This window comes from Camelina sativa, chromosome 11 (assembly GCF_000633955.1).
Source record: "Camelina sativa cultivar DH55 chromosome 11, Cs, whole genome shotgun sequence".
In the NCBI taxonomy this organism is placed as follows: Eukaryota; Viridiplantae; Streptophyta; class Magnoliopsida; order Brassicales; family Brassicaceae; genus Camelina; species Camelina sativa.
Genome location: NC_025695.1, coordinates 45,114,893 through 45,133,958, shown reverse-complemented (window position 1 = coordinate 45,133,958; position 19,066 = coordinate 45,114,893). Strand labels below are relative to the sequence as shown.

The 19,066-nt window shown below is 37.2% G+C and overlaps 7 protein-coding genes and 1 pseudogene across 7 annotated transcripts in view; 5 read left to right on the top strand and 3 right to left on the bottom strand.

The window, feature by feature from the left end:
* LOC104726496 (transcription elongation factor B polypeptide 1) lies at positions 227 to 1,756 on the bottom strand. The gene is made up of 3 exons (XM_010445363.2): positions 1,543 to 1,756; positions 1,021 to 1,126; positions 227 to 591 (listed from the first exon to the last, which is right to left on the bottom strand). Exons 1-3 carry the CDS (start codon positions 1,646 to 1,648, stop codon positions 513 to 515), a joined length of 291 nt encoding a protein of 96 aa, XP_010443665.1. The 5' UTR covers positions 1,649 to 1,756; the 3' UTR covers positions 227 to 512.
* Positions 3,348 to 5,399, top strand: LOC104726494 (ras-related protein RABA2d). Its single transcript, XM_010445362.2, has 3 exons — positions 3,348 to 3,530; positions 3,684 to 3,882; positions 4,712 to 5,399. Exons 2-3 carry the CDS (start codon positions 3,718 to 3,720, stop codon positions 5,198 to 5,200), a joined length of 654 nt encoding a protein of 217 aa, XP_010443664.1. The 5' UTR covers positions 3,348 to 3,530; positions 3,684 to 3,717; the 3' UTR covers positions 5,201 to 5,399.
* On the top strand, positions 6,380 to 8,704 carry LOC104726493 (serine/threonine-protein phosphatase PP1 isozyme 2). The gene is made up of 4 exons (XM_010445361.2): positions 6,380 to 6,817; positions 7,293 to 7,852; positions 7,940 to 8,122; positions 8,404 to 8,704. The coding sequence occupies exons 1-3, from the start codon at positions 6,613 to 6,615 to the stop codon at positions 8,111 to 8,113; spliced, it is 939 nt and encodes a 312-aa protein (XP_010443663.1). The 5' UTR covers positions 6,380 to 6,612; the 3' UTR covers positions 8,114 to 8,122; positions 8,404 to 8,704.
* On the top strand, positions 9,161 to 9,604 carry LOC104728988 (proline-rich extensin-like protein EPR1). The gene has a single exon (XM_010447893.1). The coding sequence runs from the start codon at positions 9,161 to 9,163 to the stop codon at positions 9,602 to 9,604; it is 444 nt and encodes a 147-aa protein (XP_010446195.1).
* Positions 10,058 to 11,928, top strand: LOC104726492 (DNA-directed RNA polymerase II subunit 7). The gene is made up of 6 exons (XM_010445360.2): positions 10,058 to 10,276; positions 10,822 to 10,987; positions 11,085 to 11,135; positions 11,239 to 11,304; positions 11,396 to 11,464; positions 11,570 to 11,928. Exons 1-6 carry the CDS (start codon positions 10,161 to 10,163, stop codon positions 11,630 to 11,632), a joined length of 531 nt encoding a protein of 176 aa, XP_010443662.1. The 5' UTR covers positions 10,058 to 10,160; the 3' UTR covers positions 11,633 to 11,928.
* LOC104728987 lies at positions 12,509 to 15,354 on the top strand (annotated as a pseudogene).
* LOC104726490 (putative pentatricopeptide repeat-containing protein At5g59200, chloroplastic) lies at positions 15,355 to 17,152 on the bottom strand. The gene has a single exon (XM_010445358.2). It carries the CDS (start codon positions 17,131 to 17,133, stop codon positions 15,481 to 15,483), a length of 1,653 nt encoding a protein of 550 aa, XP_010443660.1. The 5' UTR covers positions 17,134 to 17,152; the 3' UTR covers positions 15,355 to 15,480.
* LOC104726491 (uncharacterized abhydrolase domain-containing protein DDB_G0269086-like) overlaps positions 17,160 to 19,066 on the bottom strand; it is a 3,633-nt gene continuing 1,726 nt past the window's right edge. Inside the window, exons 8-15 of the mRNA XM_010445359.2 lie at positions 18,747 to 18,902; positions 18,539 to 18,665; positions 18,330 to 18,364; positions 18,126 to 18,215; positions 17,938 to 18,042; positions 17,724 to 17,864; positions 17,518 to 17,627; positions 17,160 to 17,439 (exon numbers count right to left, since the gene is read on the bottom strand). Coding sequence (XP_010443661.1) covers positions 17,361 to 17,439; positions 17,518 to 17,627; positions 17,724 to 17,864; positions 17,938 to 18,042; positions 18,126 to 18,215; positions 18,330 to 18,364; positions 18,539 to 18,665; positions 18,747 to 18,902 — 843 coding nt within the window. The 3' untranslated portion in view covers positions 17,160 to 17,360. The remainder of the gene's footprint in view (positions 17,440 to 17,517; positions 17,628 to 17,723; positions 17,865 to 17,937; positions 18,043 to 18,125; positions 18,216 to 18,329; positions 18,365 to 18,538; positions 18,666 to 18,746; positions 18,903 to 19,066) is intronic.

Below are 19,066 nucleotides of genomic sequence, written 5' to 3'. Positions count from 1 at the left end.
CTTCTGATTCGGGCAGTTAATGATGAAGCAAGCTTGGCCCAGTCTACAGAGCTTTTTTAAAAAACGAGACATCTTAGGCAAGGAGGGCAAAAGATATTTTCGACCCTCGTTTGTTTGTTTGTAGCACAAGACAACGAACCAGCATGTGTGCTGATTTCGTTTCGAAAAGAGCAATTTCCTCTGTGTATTATGCCCTTTCGAAAAGAGCAATTTCCTCTGTGTATTATGAGAACCAGAATTGTTTGTTGCTTATTACGAAGCTTGCTAAAGCTGTTTAAATATAAATAACTAGTAAATACCACAAGAACTTTTGATGTTGCAGTTAAAACTATCAACTAGTACAGAAGTACATGACTTACACTCAGAGCTATTCAATAGTTCTTCATGAACCCAATGCAGGTTTTTGTCAAACCAGCATATGAACCCGCTCCAAGGATTTAACATTAATTTCCACACCTATCATAAACGATACGAGTCGAATAAGATTCAACAGCGTCATCCTTTTTAGTTCTTCAAGTGTGAAGATAGTTAGCAGCCATCATCAGCTCTAGAGTCAGTTCAGGCTCGATGTAAAACTCGGTCTCTTTGCCTCTGTAAGAGATGCAACATTTTGCATATCGGTAGTTAGAGAATAAACAACTATAAAAAGAGAGAAAGATAGGGGTGGAGAGAAGCGGTTAAAAAGGAATCCGATTCTAGAAAACAGAACACTTTCAATACATTGGTTCATAGAGAGATAAAACTAATGAGACTAAAAGCAGAACAAATATTATTACTTTCCCTGGTACTACAATCACAAGAGGCTCCTAAAGATCAAAACTTTCCTGAGAATTGAACTCGATATGCAAATGGGGTAAAAGAGTTTGCAATGAGACTATTTCTAGAGGATGCGTCATTCTTAACTAAGTAGTCTGACTTTGATACTACAAACCGCGATGAGAAAGGGACTAATAGAGACTTCAACGCCATGTTCTCTTCTAGAGATCAACATAGAGAAAGAGGCGAGTTAGATAACGGAACCTGGAGTATTGAAGAGACCAGTAGAAGTACTGACAGATCTTCTCCAGAATCGGGGTGCTAATATCAGGGAATGTCACAACGCCATCTTTCGATTCCGAGAAACCACCTACCACAAAAATAAAACAACAAAAACAACAAAGTTTCTTTCTTTAGATCACGATACATGCTGCATCTACTACAATAGAGATTCCAGCATTTTGTTATGAACACTGAATAGTAATACACTTATGCAAGATCAAGAACGTTTCTTTTCAATTGCCCTAAACAAAGGGAACCTCCTATTTCTAAAGCATTGATCTTTAGGTGAAATTGAGAACGATCTGATGAATTTGGACAAGCTTCCTCATTGGAAACTGAAAGATTTCAATTACGCAATTGAATTTGCGATTGTAAGCATAATCTCTCGCTGAGGTTATTAATCCACAACCAAATCAGATAGAATCAATCGAAATCAAGCAAGATCAGAATCTGGATTACGAGCATCAAAACCCGTATAACCGAAGCCAGATCAGAGTAACTAACCTGGAGAAGTGAGCATGCTTCGGATAGTATGAGAAACCATAGCGGCTTCTCTATCGATGACGAACTCAAAGCCTTCCATGCTTATCAACTTCACCGTCTCTCTCATATCTTCGTCGTCGGCGTCTCTCTTTTTTTTTCTTTTTTCTTTTTTCTCTGCGACGGCGTTGGCTTTGCTCTGTTTCTTTCTTTCTTTCTCAACCGCCGCGTGGCTTCTACTCGCAGTGACCGACCATATCAATGTTGGTTGAGATTAATATGGGCTCATTTTGAGGCCTTTTATCAATTATGAACTATATTATCTTGTTATTGGCCCACTAAAATCACCCTATTCGGCCTTTTTAGCTGCAATATTTTATTATACTCATCCGTTTCATAAACTTTTTTTTGATACAACCAAGCTTTAAACGAAGGAAACCTTGTACTAACATTTATCATGTGACACCCAGGTTTGATAAATGTTAGCACAAAAGTTTCCTTCGTTTCATCACGTATGTTATTAAAGTGCATTTATCTTTTCGATCAAAGATCCCGAAAGAATTTCTGAATTAAACGTGCTTGTCTGTTTAAGCTGGAATAGTCTGAGCATGGGTGACTTTCCAGAAAGTAATTGTCGGAACTGTGCGAATGAGTACAAACACAGAAAAAGGTCAAGTGATAATTTGTAAGGACGGTAAACAAGTATTTAAAACCTCTAACGTAACAAACCAACCGGTGATGAGCTCACAGACCTAGTGAGAGGATGTGAAATCCATTAAAAAATTGGATCCATAGACTAAAAGTAGACATAGGACTCTGTGACAGTTACACATAACAAGAGTTTAAGGTTGTGCAAAACGAAAAATGGGATTCACCTAGGAATCATACATAAATCTGTTTAACAAGCAAAACGAGAGATATGTAATATTTTTTTAATAATTTCAATCAGTTACACATAAACAAAAGAATAATAAGGTTCGAGTCTTAACCGAAACCATACTAAATTAAGTCGAAATAAAGAATACACCACTAATCTTTTTTCAAACTTATCACCAAATAAATGATGTTGGAATCTTTTAGTCTACTACTCAAATTCGAATGATCGAGTGATCAATCAATCAACAGTCCATCACCAACACATGACAGAATGTAAATNGAGAAAACAAACTTTAAAATGAAGGAAACCTTGTACTAATAATATTCATCAAAACCATAAACCAGAGCTTTAAAGATTGTACAAAAACTTAAAAAGAAAGATGTGATTCACCTAGGAATCATACATAAATCTCTTTAACAAGCAAAACGAGAGATCTGTAATTATTTTTTTTAATAATCCCAATCAGTTACACTTACACATAAACAAAAGAATAATAAGGTTCGAGTCTTAACCTAAACCATACTAAATTAAGTCTAAATAAAGAATACACCACTAATCTTTTTCAAACTTATCACCAAATAAATGATGTTGGAATCTTTAGTCTACTACTCAAATTCTAATAATCGAGTGATCAATCAACAGACCATCACCAACACATGACAGAATGTAAATTTATTACTTTAAAAACAAAAAAATCAATTAGGTTACAGAAATTCTCAAACTATTTTCATGACGTGGCTCTTACTTATTGGCTGATTACCGTATGGGATAACAATTTAAGTCATAAATTCCTAAGTTACCCCTGAAAGAAACATCCTCTTACTTTTTGTCAGCCTGCCCAATGAACCATCCACCTCAGCAATTCTTGTCATTTTCTTTAATACGACGTCGTTTCTTCACCGTATCAACTCAAAAAAAAAGCTAGTTATATAGTAATTTATACGGACCAATTATACGTATTTTTTTTTAACACGAAACCTAAACACAGTTCCTCTGTATTTTTTCCTCAATTGGCTGAAAAATAAATTTCGTAATCAAAGAGTGTTCCTTTGAAGAAAAGTTTCACCCTTTTTTAACAGATCTGAAGAAGGGTTATATTGAAATTTTTGATTTTCAGGGAATAAAACAAACAAAGGTATGTTCTGTTCTTTATTTCGCTCGGGTTTTTTAATTTTGTTGGATCTGTTCACTTTTGTGATGATGATGATGATGATATATACAAGTGTGCTGTTTATGAAGATCGCTTTTTGATTTTTTATTTTTTTTTGGTATATGTATGTGTTTATAGGAGGAGGGTGCGATCGAAGAAGAGGTGAAAAAATATGGCGCATAGGGTAGAACAGGATTATGATTATTTGTTTAAGATCGTGTTGATCGGTGATTCTGGTGTCGGCAAATCAAACATCTTGTCTAGATTCACAAGGAATGAGTTTTGCTTGGAATCTAAGTCCACCATTGGTGTTGAATTCGCCACCAGAACTCTTCAGGTGATGATTTCTAAGTTTGCTTTTTGAATCTTTTGTTTTTTGCTTTTTGGGAGAATGAGCACAAAGGGTAGTTTATATAATCACAAGTGGTAGTATCAGTATCAGTATCAGAGAATTTTGAACAAGTATCTTATGTGCGTCTGTGATCTTTTGCCATGTGTGTCCCTGTCAAGCTCTATTTTCGTTTTTCACGTGATCTCTATAATGTATGTGGTTTTGATATGTTACGTGATCTGAGTCCTGAGATTTGTGCCTTTTTGGTTTGTTAGCTTCTTCATGATCTCATCACTAGGTCAATGTTAGTTCATTTGATGCAGTTGTGTTCTTATTTTTTACTCTTTGTTCTTTTAAAGTTGCATCCTTTACATATCCTTTTTGGTTAGTCTCAGGAACATGCTTATATATTAGGTAATAGACAGTGAAAAGGGTTCTATGGTTTCTTAAGAATTGAGTAGTTTTTTAAGTATTAACGTTTGGAAACTGGAAGTATTTTGGTGTATTGTTCTCTCACCTTTTTTGGAATTTGGTTTTATCAAACTTTGTTTGCTAATATCAAGAGAGAATCTTAGATGTGCTGGCCATGAGTCATGGGAAAATACTTTTGTGTGGATGGTATAGCTGGAGAAAAGTCCAATGGACCTAAAGCTTCTTCCCACAACTTGTCCCTAATTAATTATTTTTTTCCATATCATCAAAGTCAACTCATTAAAACATTAACATATACTGCTGATGTGGGAAAGATGTTTATTATGGGTTTAACTAATGATTTTTGTGAATGAGATCTCTTCAGTTGTTAATTTTTGTTGTGATTTTTCTTACGGATATACAGGTTGAAGGGAAGACTGTTAAGGCCCAGATATGGGACACTGCTGGTCAAGAGCGGTACAGAGCTATCACAAGCGCTTACTACAGGGGTGCGGTAGGTGCGCTTCTTGTTTATGACATAACCAAAAGACAGACCTTTGACAATGTCCTAAGGTGGCTACGTGAACTTAGAGACCATGCGGATTCCAACATTGTGATCATGATGGCTGGAAACAAAGCTGATCTAAACCACTTGAGATCAGTTGCTGAGGAAGATGGTCAAAATTTAGCTGAGACGGAAGGTCTCTCTTTCTTGGAGACATCTGCTCTTGAAGCCACAAATGTTGAGAAAGCATTTCAAACCGTGTTAACAGAGATTTACCACATCATAAGCAAAAAAGCTTTGGCTGCTCAAGAAGCAGCAGCTGCTAATTCAGCGATTCCGGGGCAAGGAACAACGATTAACGTTGATGACACATCTGGAGCAGCCAAAAGAGGTTGCTGCTCTACTTAATTGGAAACTTTCTCTTGCTTATTTTTTCTCTTCTTCTTCTTCTCTCTGTTTTCTCTTTAAGTTTTGGCTGATGAAATGTAACAAACAACGATGCAAGACTATGTAGGATATTTTTCTTCATTTACTCTTGTCGTTCCATCTTTGATGGACTTTTGTGTTCAGAAAGAAAAAAAAAAAGAAGGAAAAGCTTGTTATTAAACTTCTCTTCTTTGTGTTTCTCTCTTGAATTAGTATGTTCCGTTGTTAGTTCTGCTTTACAGTTGTTCATTCTTGATCCCATTTCCGGATTAGGTTGATGGTGCATCTTGATGAATATGAATCATTGTTAACATTGAGTAGATTTACATTAGTAGTTTTCCAATTATCAAAGAAGGTTTAGATCATTGTTGAAACTTGTAATACCTAAGACGGAAAACAATAAGCTCATCGAGATTGGAGAATAACAAACCAACGATAAACATTATTAAAATTAATAAATCCTAGTTACAAATTTAAAATCAAGGGGAAACGACATTTAGCTACTCAAAAACTCCTACGCCGTATCAGACCTTACGGCTTTCCTATTTTTGCCCCAAACACCTCTCATGCCGTTGGCCGGTAAAGAGTAAAATGTTGGTCTAATTTTAGTCTAAATTTAAAACTCTTACAACAAAGCTATCGAAAAAATACAAGATAAAATATGGTTAAAATTAAAATACATGTAAAGTTAAACACCAATTTTTTTTTTAAAAAAAACGATCTCCAATTTAGGGTGAAAAAATAGTATCATTTTCAATAAATGGAGATTTTTAACATAAAATGTTCAATAGAAATCCAAAACTTCAATAGTATTATGATTTAAAAATGAGGATGAATTGGCAAAGAAAATATAGTCATAATGAATCAAACAAAGGAAGATTATATACAATACATGCAAATATATATATATTTATAAATAAAAAAATCACTAAAATAATTCATAAGTGATGTGAGATTAGTGGGGACAAGCAAATCCATCCGAAATGGAAGAACACGGACAGAGATGATGATTATAACATTATTTGCAAAGAGAGTTGCATTAGCTTATTAATTATTTATTCTACAAATTAATTTTGAAATAAATAAAATAAATAACCAAAGGGAGAAAAAAACAAAAAACAAAAAACAAAAAAACCCACTAACCTTCGATAAACTCACCCATCACAAAAAAAATTCGTTAGAAAAACGAAAAAATAACAACAAAATAAAAAATTTGGGGAAAACAAAGGAGAAAACTTTTTTTGGTCCAAAGATCGAAAGAGATGATTTTTTGAAAAACTTTTGATAAGTTTCTCTTCTTGGGCGATCGATTATAATCTGAAAGATTGAAACTTTTTTTGATATTGTTGTTGGGTTTGGATCGTTGGTGGAGAGAGAGGTCGTCGTCTATTGGAATGTCGCAACAAGGGCAGGGAAGCATGGACCCTGCCGTTCTCGATGATATCATTCGTCGTTTGTTGGATTACAGAAACCCTAAGCCTGGAACCAAACAGGTTATGCTCAACGAGTCTGAGATCCGTCAGCTTTGCCTCGTTTCTAGAGAGATTTTTCTTCAACAGCCTAACCTTCTTGAGCTCGAAGCTCCTATCAAGATCTGCGGTAATTAAACTAATCTCTCTTTTTTTTTTGGGGATCTGAGCTCCTAGGTTCTTAGATCAGCTCCCAAACAAAAAAAAGATAGGTCCTTTTTTTTTTGGTCCCTTCTTTGAGTAGGTTTGAAATTGGTTTTTAGGCAGCGATTTGTTTTGGTCAAGTTGTGTGGAAATAGTAGCTAAGAAGAGATAGAGATGTTTAATCCATCATCTGATTGCAGCCAGCTGATCTCGTTTCAAAGAGACAAGACACATTAAAGATCATTGGATTGCTCTAAAATTTTGGCTGAGACGAGACCTCGTTTAAAAAAGGTTTACAACGTTTCTTCGTTGATTTGATGTATGTAACCTAGGATGGTTTTTGTTATGGAGGATGAAAAAAATCTGTTTTTAGAAGGATTTAGAAATGATCTGTTTTGGGTGTATTCGTATGTTTGATTTGTCCCTTGAATTTAAAATGGTTTTGTTTGGTTTTATTTCAGGTGATATTCATGGACAGTATTCAGATCTATTGAGGCTGTTTGAGTATGGAGGCTTCCCACCAACAGCTAACTATTTGTTCTTAGGAGATTACGTGGACCGTGGGAAGCAGAGTTTGGAGACTATTTGTCTTCTCCTCGCCTACAAAATCAAGTACCCTGAGAACTTTTTCCTTCTACGAGGAAACCACGAATGTGCTTCTATTAACAGAATCTATGGATTCTATGATGAGTGTAAACGTCGATTCAGCGTCAGACTCTGGAAAGTATTTACGGATTCTTTTAACTGTCTCCCCGTGGCTGCTGTTATAGACGATAAGATACTATGTATGCACGGTGGTCTTTCTCCCGATTTGACCAATGTGGAACAGATTAAGAACATTAAGCGACCAACCGATGTTCCAGACTCTGGTTTGCTCTGTGATCTGCTTTGGTCTGATCCAAGCAAAGATGTCAAAGGTTGGGGGATGAATGACCGTGGAGTCTCTTACACGTTTGGTCCTGACAAAGTCGCGGAATTCTTAATAAAGAATGATATGGATCTCATCTGTCGTGCTCATCAGGTTGGTCTACACAATATTCATGTTTCTATTTTCGCTATAAAATGTGGCTGAGATTCTAATAGAAGCTTGCTTTTCCCACCTTTGCAGGTTGTAGAGGATGGATATGAGTTCTTTGCCGATAGACAGCTTGTGACTATATTTTCTGCTCCCAACTACTGTGGTGAATTTGACAATGCTGGTGCTATGATGAGTGTTGACGAAAGTTTAATGTGCTCCTTCCAAATTCTTAAGCCTGCGGATCGGAGGCCCCGGTTCTTATGAAGAAAAGAGGTAGTTCAAGTCCCATATACTAACTAACTTTTGCTGAGTCTTTAGTCTTTCACTTCCTGTTTGAGATTTTCGGATTGCAATTTCAGCAGTTCTTCTCAAATTGCTTAGATTATGACACTAGCTCATCTTCTGCATACATAAATTGTTAAAGATTTGATTGTTTTAAACACAAGTGGTTTTCCTTGTTTGCTAAAGTTTTGAGCTTTGTGAATATGAGCTCAGAGCTTGGATCTCAGATTCAATCACTTATAGAATAATTCTTTCATTTTTGCATGTTGCAGTTAAAACCTCGCGGGAAAGAAGAGGAAAAATGCGATATGAAAGCAAGTTGGAGAGGCATTTGAAGCTCCCTGAGACTTTGTCCGGAGGCCTTGCATGCAAAGGCAAAAAACAACAACAACATAATTTACATGTTATATCATCTTATTTGAACTCTTGCCATTTCTTTTCTAAAAACACTTTTATGTTCTTATGATCTTCTTCTTCTTCTTCTCTGACTCTATAGACAGTAAAAAAAAAGTCTGCAAATTTTCATTCTTTTCAACAACCAATTTCCTCAGTGTATATGTACTACGTTCTGTATCCACACACACTTACACTCAGGGTATCTTCGGTTTCATGGATTCTGATACGAGCCAAAGATTTCGTCTTCAAACTCTTAATCAGAGCCTTTGTTATTAGATTCGTCACACCACTCACTAGTCAAAGCCTCTCTTTCTTTCTTTTTTTGGACAAATCACTCAAAGCCTCTTTGTTGTGGTTGTCGCATCACAAATGCACAGATTCTATAGAACTAAAAAGCGAATAAAAGTTGACTAAAAAGTCAAAAAACCTTTTGTTCCATATGAAACTGTCAAAGCTATGAAAGTGAATGTATCCAAAAGCTTCTCTGTCACTAATTTACTTCCTGGAATTGTGGTTTAAGAACCAGCTGTGACTGTGAGGTCTAATGCAATTTCACTACCGTGTCATGTGTAAGTAAAGAGTCTTGAGTTCTCTATTTAACTTCTTGTAAATCACAACAACAACAACAAAAAAATGGAGTCTCTTGTAGTTACTTTAGCTCTGGCAGTCTTCTTAGTAACACAAGGAAGCATTTTTAGTTTCTGTTTGGCCTCCTCTGCTTCTTCTACTGACCCTGTTTCTAACTGGTTTCACTGGCCCTGGAAGAAGCCGCCGTTTATATGGCACCCTAAAGTTCCATCTTGGCCACCTCCACAACCCCCTGTCGAGACGAATCCTCCGCCAGAACAGTATCCACCACCCATCGAGACGAATCCTCCGCCGATCGAGACGCATCCTCCACCGGAACCACCAACAACATATCCTCCACCGGTGCAGAATCCACCGGAACCGCCAACGACATATCCTCCACCGGTGCAGTATCCACCGCCGATCAAGACATATCCTCCGCCAACGGTACAGTACCATTCGCCTCCGATCAAGACGTATCCTCCTCCGCCGTCACATTATCCTCCATAAATTAAAGATTCAAACAAGAAAGTGTTCGTATAAGTTTCTGTCTAGTATTCAAGAAACACAACACTTTTATTCTTTATTTAAGAAGGGCCATCATAATAAGAGATGATTTCATTAAAGACAAGATCGATTTTGTTAAGGATGTTTTTACAAACAAAGATATTGTTAACTAACAAAATACTACAACATACGAAAATCAAAATATATATATATTTTTTTTTGGTAGGTATCAAAATATATATATATAGACTTACTATAAAATTTACTGCGTTAAAAACAATAATTAGATTTATTAAAACGTATGGAAAAGGAAAACAAAATTTAATAAGTTGAAGGAAAACAACAAGAAAAAGGAAAAATACTATAAAACAATCTGGGCCGTTCAGGCTTTATTGGAATCCGACGGTTGAGAGAAAACTACCTCTGAGGCAGGTTGTTGTTCTATATAACCAGCGAGCGAGTTGTTTTTGGTCATTCTTATTCTTCTGGTCGAACTCATCAAACTAGTTTTGCTCAATAAGACAATTAACAAGAGAGATACAGAGAGAGAGAGATAAAGATGTTCTTCCACATAGTATTGGAGCGAAACATGCAATTACATCCACGATTCTTTGGTCGAAACCTTCGTGAAAACCTCGTATCTAAACTCATGAAAGATGTCGAAGGCACTTGCAGGTTCTCTCTTTCTTCTCAATTCCACTCCTCGTTTCTAAAAATCAACTCTTTTGGATCCTTTAATCGAAACCTTTTACTACTTCAATCTCTTAATTCGGATTCGTTTTACATAGACACCCTTCAGTAAAAATTGAATCTTTTTGGAAACCCTAAGCTCTTTTTCGTTTCAATCAGTTAGGGTTTTGGAGTTAATCGTCTGTTTTAGTCCTCTATGCAGCTTATATTGAATTCAATTCGAATAAAAATCGTTCTTTTAAGCTAATTCTGAGCTTTTGCCTGAGATTCAATATAAGGGATTTGTTTGAAGCCTTTAGCTTTCTTAGGATTAATGTATGAAGTTCATTCTCTCGCAGCTCACTTAGATCTAGTATCTTGTCTTGTATTTGATACTGAATTCGATAACTTTGTTCTCTAGTATAGTTTTTTTTTGGTGCTTCATCTATTTCTTGAGGCCTCTAGGCTTTTTTGTCCTTGCTTTGGATTTAAGATGTGCAATTCATCTTTGCAATGTCATATTGATGCTTTCCTGTGTTTGTTTTGGACAGTGGCCGTCATGGGTTTGTAGTGGCGATAACAGGAATAGAGAGCATAGGAAAAGGTTTGATCCGAGATGGGACTGGTTTTGTCACCTTTCCAGTTAAATACCAATGCGTCGTTTTCAGACCTTTCAAAGGCGAGATTTTGGAAGCTGTTGTCACTTTGGTCAATAAGGTAAATATATGTAATAGAGTTTTTATATAGCCTAAATGTCTTTAATGGCAAATCAGTCTAGACCTCATTGGATTGTCCTAATGTTTTTATATCACAGATGGGATTCTTCGCTGAAGCTGGCCCTGTTCAGATTTTTGTGTCTAAACATGTAAGCTTATGATCTTACATCATGAATTTGATCTCGAGTTCAGTTTTGGCTCTATGTGTGTTTTATACTTACTTCTTCTTCTCCTCTTTTCAAATCATCGCAGTTGATACCGGATGATATGGAGTTTCAAGCTGGAGACATGCCTAATTATACCACATCAGATGGATCAGTATGTTTCTTTCTCTATTTCTTTTGTAAAACAGTGATATTGGTGGTTTCTCTGTCTTCAAAGAAACTCAATCTTCTAATGCTTCTTGCAGGTTAAAATTCAAAAGGAATGTGAAGTGAGACTAAAGATTATCGGAACAAGAGTTGATGCCACAGAGATTGTATGCACCATCTCCAATAACTCTATGCAACTTATAGTTGTTGAGCTGTTGTGTGCTTTTTGGCTTTAATCTTATCAATTTGCATATTTGTCTTTGGTTTTGCAGTTTTGCGTGGGTACCATCAAAGACGATTTTTTGGGAGTCATAAACGATCCTGCAGCCGGATAGAAGTTTCAGGCCGATTTTCGATTTTGGTCGTCTTTCTTTACGGAGAATGTTGTCCGGATTCTTTTATCCGGACAAATTGAAACCAAGCTTGTGGGATTTAACTTAATGCGAGTTTAGTGAACTTTTGTATCTGTTCAAAATTGTTGTCATGACCATTTAGATTTTAAACAATATATCGTACCGGATGGTGGAAACAATCCGACGTAAGTACGTATCTCAGTGAAACTTGTATCTTACTTGGATTTAGACATTGGTTTTAGTTCATAGTGAAGGTAAAATATTGAAAGTTTGAAACTTATGCTGCAAGTATAGTAGAGTCTTCCATCCAGACATGATTCTTGTGCTGTGGGGAAAAATGTCATAGTGTATTCATTTTTCAAGTCGTCCATTGTAATCGCATATGTTGCTGATCCTAGTGTTCGTCTAGTTTTTATATAGGAAAAAAATCTGATCAAAACAACCAAAATTAGGATTGGTTAGAAAATAAACAGTTCTACTGTGTAAAATCAAAAGTACAATGCACAAAACAATATCTTTTAGACTGTAATTAAAAATCATAATTACTTCTACCATTCATCAACTTTCTTAGTAGGATTTGTTTTTTTGCCTATTTAGTAAAGGTTTAATTTTGTACCTGTTTGTGCAAAATACAGACCCAAACCAAATATTAAGGGTTAGCCAAATGTACTAAATTAAGTTCATTGTACATAGTTCTCTCAATTTTTATGAAACATATGACTTTGAAAATGTATTTTTTTAATAAGATTCCATATTGTCCATGATACTTGTGATCATAAGATCTCTATGATATCGCACATTCGTCCTCTCTCTTGATCACAGTCTCAAATTTGACTCTCTCGTTTAGAGTTTCACAAAATGGCTAAGCTTTCTACATCTCTCTTGTTAATTTATGTAGCATTCATCTTCACCACAAATGTGTTTGCAAATGATAATAGACAGGTAAGTTCAAGATTTTAATCTGTTTTTGTGAGATACGCATATGAACAAAACACCTTATAATACCTCTCTCTTCCCTCTATCTCTCTCTTTACATACATGTATGCAGGTTTATATTGTGTATATGGGAGCACTTCCTGAGTTTGGGTACTCACCTCATCTCACCATCTCAGTATACTCCAAAAACTTGTTGGCATCAAGTAAGATTTTAACCTTTAGTCATAATTCGAATTCGAAACTGTTTACATATGTTTTATAAGAGGATCAAGATTATTACAGTATTCTCTTTGTCTCTGGTTCTTCCTTTCTTCAGTGCTGCATCAAATTTGTTAATAATTAGCTATAAAAGGAGTTTTAATGGATTTTCTGCCAAACTATCTCAAGCCGAGAGTCCGAAACTTCAAAGTGAGTATACTTCATAAATCATTATTTCTTACCAAACAAAAATAATTTGTCAGAAACTTTGGTAAGATCTTTTTTCTAAATAATATAACCATTGAATTGAATGTACAGATATGAAAGAGGTAGTATCTGTGTTTCCAAGCAAAAGTCATGAACTGACGACAACAAGATCGTGGGACTTTGTGGGATTTGGTGAGAGTGCAAAACGAGAAAATGTGAAAGAAAGTGATGTTATTGTCGGAGTGATCGACAGCGGAATCTGGCCGGAATCTGAGAGCTTCAACGACAAAGGTTTTGGTCCTCCTCCAGAGAGATGAAAAGGTTCTTGTAAAGGTGGCCTAAACTTCACTTGCAGCAAGTAAATTATATTCTAACCTCTTATTAATGAAGTTATAAAACCTATGTTAAATGTAAGTGCTAAACGTTTTGGTGTTAACTTTCTTGTAATACAAGCAAACTCATCGGAGCTAGGTTTTACAACAAATTTTCCCTCTCAGCAAGAGACGATGAAGGTCATGGAACCCACACTGCGTCAATAGCTGCTGGTAATGCGGTTCAAGGCGCCAGCTTTTACGGCCTGGCTCAAGGTACGGCTCGTGGTGGAGTTCCATCTGCGAGAATTGCCGCCTATAAAGTCTGTCTTAAAGATCCCGCCCGCTGCAGCGATGTAAATATTCTGGCCGTGTTTGATGACGCCATTGCCAACGGTGTTGATGTCATCTCAATCTCAATCTCAACCGATTATGTCTCCATTTTATTAAACACTTCTGTAGCCATTGGTTCGTTTCACGCAATGTTTAGAGGGGTAATCACGGCCGACTCAGCAGGAAACAATGGGCCTGAACAAGGTTCAGTGGCAAATGTATCACCGTGATAACCGTCGCGGTCAGTGCTACGGATCGGCGTTTCATTGACAGAGTCGTTCTTAGTAACGGAAAAGCATTAATGGTAACTTGTCTTCGAGTTTTTGTAACTCAAAATGAGAGTCATTTCAGTTGCAAGATACTCTGTTTTTTAAACATGGTCTATCAGTTAATCCATTCAGTCTCAGTGAGACAAAGTTCCCGATCGTTTACGGCCAAAACGTTTCGAAAAACTGTCCCCAAGACCAAGCCGGGTGAGTCAGAAATCTCTTCTTAAATTATTTCACGTTCCAATCAGAATATTGAATCAAAACACACTGATGCTTAGAATGATCATTTCTATTGACACTTATTGCTTAGAAGGGTGTGTGGACAGAGACCTGGTCAAAGGGAAGATCGTCCTCTGTGACGACTTCCTAGGAAACAGAGAGGCTCACATAGCAGGAGCCACTGGAGCCATTGTTCTAAACACTTTGTATCCAGACATCGCCTTTGTGTTACCATTACCTGCCTCTTCTCTGAGCTTAAAGAACTACGAAACTATCAAGCATACATCCAATCTACAGAGTAAGCAAAGGGCAGTGATGAATCTGAACGATCGTTCGGTCTTGAAATGTTAAAAGAGTGAAATTTGCAGGCACCCACAAGCGGAGATATTGAGAACCGAAGAGATAGTTGATAGAGAAGCTCCTTATGTTCCATCCTCTTCTCGTGGGCCAAGTTTCACTATTCAGAACCTCTTGAAGGGAAATCAGTACAAAGATCATTAGCTCGCCTTGTTTTATAAGCAAATGTTTTTGGAATCACATCAATGTTATTTGCAGCCTGACGTAAGTGCACCAGGATTAGAGATTTTGGCTGCATTTTCTCCGGTAGCTTGTCCTCATGTAGCATGTGTAGCGGCTTATGTCAAGTCTTTTCACCCCGACTGGTCTCCCTCGGCAATCAAATCCGCTATCATGACAACAAGTAAACTTCAAAAAACAATACTTTCTTCTGTCATGGTATATTTGCATATGGTTCAGGCCAAATTAACCCGACCAAAGCAAGCGACCCGGGACTTGTGTATGAAGTAGAGACTGAAGATTTATGTGCAGAGGGTTTTGATTCAAGGTCGCTCACGAAAATCTCAAGACAGGACGTCACTTGTTCGGAAAGAACAGAAGTCAAGGATCTGAATTACCCAGCAATGACTACTTTTGTGCCTCCTCGTGATCCATTCAATGTCACGTTTAGAAGAACCGTTACTAATGTTGGACTCCCAAACTCTACGTATAAGGCAAGTGTACTTCCTCTTCGACATGAGATTCGGATTAACATAGAACCAGAAACACTGAGTTTCGGTTTCCTGAAGGAGAAGAAATCGTTTGTTGTGACCATCTCTGGTGAAAATCTGAAGGATGGAAGTCTTGTAAGTTCGTCTTTGGTATGGTCTGATGGGAGTCACAGCGTCAGAAGTCCAATCGTGGCTTACTCAATCCAGCCTTAAAACTCCTTTTGGCTTTTTACTAATTTTGCTTTTCTTGTATCTTCAAACCATTCATCAAAAACAGAGAGAAGAAGAGACAAAGTTTTGAGGAACAAAGACATACTTTCCTGAGAACAATGTGTATCTGTCATTACAAATCAATGATGTCCAGCAACCCCAATTATCGTATCAGTTTCATTCTCTTTGAATCTAAGAATTTGATTCAGTTCTTGTAATCTCTGATAAACTGCATCTTTATGAGGGTGTGCTGTATCTCCCGCAAGAAACTCATGCATCTGGTTGTCCACTTCGATAGTACTGCATCCTGGTTCCTTCTCAATCCCTGATTCTCTCATACTTTCTCTGATTTCAGTAGTTTCTTTCCATCTCCCTGATGAAGCGTAAATATTGGATAAGAGAACGTATGTCCCAGAATCTGGATTGTCAGACTCGAGTAATCTCTTGGCGATTTTTTCACCAAGTTCCATGTTTCCATGGATCTTACAAGCACTCAAAAGAGCTCCTAACATGATATGATCCGGTTCTATCGGCATGTTTTCTATGAATCTGTAAGCCTCCTCTAGTCTACCCACTCGACCAAGAATATCAACAATACATCCATAATGCTCAATCTGCGGTTCAACATTAAAAACTCTATACATAGAATTGAAAACTTCAAGCCCTATATCCAACAAACCTCCATGGCTACATGCGTTTAAAAGAGCAACTAAGGTCACCTGATTCGGCCTAAATCCTCTGTTCACCAAATCTCGAAATTCATTGATAGCTTCAAAGCTAGCCCCATGCATTGCTAATCCAGAGATCATCGTGTTGTATGAAATGACATCTTTGTCTCTCATTCCCCTAAAAACCCGCTTTGCTTCATTGATATCACCACACCTAGAGTACATGTTGATCAAAGCATTGCCTACGAAATTACTAAGCTCCATCTTTCTATTCTCAACAAACGAATGTACCCAGCGCCCGAGCTCCAACGCACCCAAATCCGAGCACGCAGATAAAACACACACAGCTGTAAATTCATTAGGACTAACACCCTCCTCCATCTGCATTCCCCTGAAAAGCTCCAATGCTTTGTTCATCTCCCTGTTTCTAACCAACCCATCAATCATCGCAGTCCAACAAACCGTATCTTTAACCTTAACATCTTGGAACAGCTCTAACGCCTCCTCAATACAACCACGTTCAGAATAACAATTAATCATCACTGTTGCTGCAACCTGATCTCTCTCAGGCATTTCATCGAACACCTTCTTAGCATCAACCAATTCCCCAGATTTCCCATAAAGTTCCATCAGTTTTAGCCCCACCGATCTACTAGACCCGAACCCTAACTTCAAAACCTGGGCATGAATCTCCCTACAACCTTCCAGACCACAAGCTTTCAGAACAGAAGTGATCACGTAGTTATCAGGCGAAACCGAACTTTGAACCATTTTACGATACAACGAGACTCCATCAGCGGAACGACCAGATGACACAAAACCGTCAATCATTGCGGTGTATAGGTAAACATTAGGGTTAGGTACGTAACGAAACACGTCGCAGGCGTAATCGATTGAATCGAGAGCGGAGCATACTCGGATGAGTTCGAAAACAACGAAAGCATCTTGGTCATGGAAGGTTCGTATGATCATGGCGTGAATCGATGGAACTTGAGAAATGTTTTTGCAGTTTCGTAGTAAAGAGATTAATGTTTTCCTCCGTGATAGTCTGAGAGTGTTTGAATCGGGATCACGCCGGATAGCTGATGGCCCTCCGCTGATCGCCATCGTCAAGGATGATATCATTTCGCGCTCAAATAAAGAATCTCAAAAAAAAAAACCGAATATAATTTGTCCAAAATGTATAGATTCGAATAAACCGAATATAACCAAGCCTACCAAATCAAATCAAAGCTTTCAATAAAACAAAGCGAACCAAATTATGTTAGTTTCACTTGTCCCTTGAGTTCCAAATAGGCGTTTGTTGTATCAACATATATTCATTGCTCAGAAGTGTGCCCTTGTTTCCCGGTTCACTGTGCCACTGTAACCGATCCATCTTGCTTCAGCTTGATTAGACTGCTCTCAATGTTTCTAAGCACAGGTTTATAGCTGCAACAAATTGCGATAAGAGAATTAGATAGACGATGTAATCTCCAATGATTTAAGAAGTTTCTGTGTGAAACTTACACTCGAACAAGCCCGTTGTATGCTTGTGTTGTTTGCTGGAGTTGAGCTGAAAGTTGGAGAACTTGAGCAGATAACGATTCTGCTCTGCTCTGTTCTTTCGCTAGTTCGCCCTGAGAAAAGGTAATGCGGAATTTTAATCACACAAACAATAGTTAAGTTGAAGTTAACTTCTATTATAATACTTGAGAGCTGGTGAAGACCAAAACCTTGAGAGACAGTGTTTCAGTTCCATGTGACCCATTGGCCTGGACTTCTGAAGACACTCGTGAAATAGCACCAGCTTGTTCTGTTCTTAACTTGTCCAGAACTTCACGGAGTTCTACATTTTGCTTCAGACATTCTTTCACCTATATAAGGTTTGCTAAAAATCAACATAGAAGTCCACAAAAAATGTTTCTAAAGTTTCAGTGGTACTCTTACTTGATTCTCCCACTGATTTGATATATTGATTGATTCTTGATAGGAAGCAGAGAGGTTCGAGTTTTCCTCAAAAAGCTTCTCTATTTCAGTTGATTGGTTGTCAATCTGAAAGTCATGCATGAAAGTAATTTCTCTAATTAAGCCTTTTGACCATTATATAAAGTAATTGCAAAGAGCTACGGCATTACCTCCATAAGAAGCTTTTGCCTACTACTCTCCAATCTTTCAAGTGCAACAGCCATATCATGCAACTGCTTCTCGAGTTTTTCTTTATCTTCCTACATGAAAACAATCAAACCTATAAGGCTATAACTAAGGGATTCCATAAAACGTTGAAGGAGAGTAATAATATGCTGGCAAGTGGCAAAAATGGGTTAATAACAATCTCTTACCACTGAAAATCCTTTTTGACCTAACTCTGATACTTCTGCATAATAAATAGCATGGAAAAAGTCATTGATATGTATCCAACAAACAATTTCCGAATTGACTTTAAAAGCATCTACATGTCACTCAGTTTATCCAAACACCTGATGATCGTAACAGCTGCAATACCAATTTGCTTTGAACAAAAGAAAAATTGTATAGCATTGCATATTACCTGAGGCACTGCTGGATAAAACTGAAAGTTTTTGTTCTAGTTCCTGCTTTTCAGACATTAACGAAGCAACTCGATTTTGTTCTTCAGCTACACGCTGTTGTTCTTGCTGCCTCAACATGGATTCTTTCTGTGTATATTAAGAACGTTATACTAGTAGAAAGAAAGACTCTCTCGGGGAACATATTATTTGTTTCAAAAATATTCAAACCTGCAATTCTAGTTTTATGTTAGCCATCTCCTTTTCTAATAAAGGTAACTGATCCGGGGAAACTCCCATTGACGACCCTCCAACAAATGAAGTACTCATTGCTTGCTGTTGTATCGAGTTAAGCTCTGCTCTCAGAGATGCCGCATCTTCCTCAGCCTATATTAACAATCGGTTATGGTATCTTTAGAAAAAAAGAAGAAAGGAAAATTAGATTTTGGAAGGCAGAAGATTGTTTCCATACTCGATATTGTTCCTCCTCTGCCTCTTTAACACGTTTTTTAAGAGTCCTAACTTGAGCTGAGAGATCCTCCTGTAAGCAA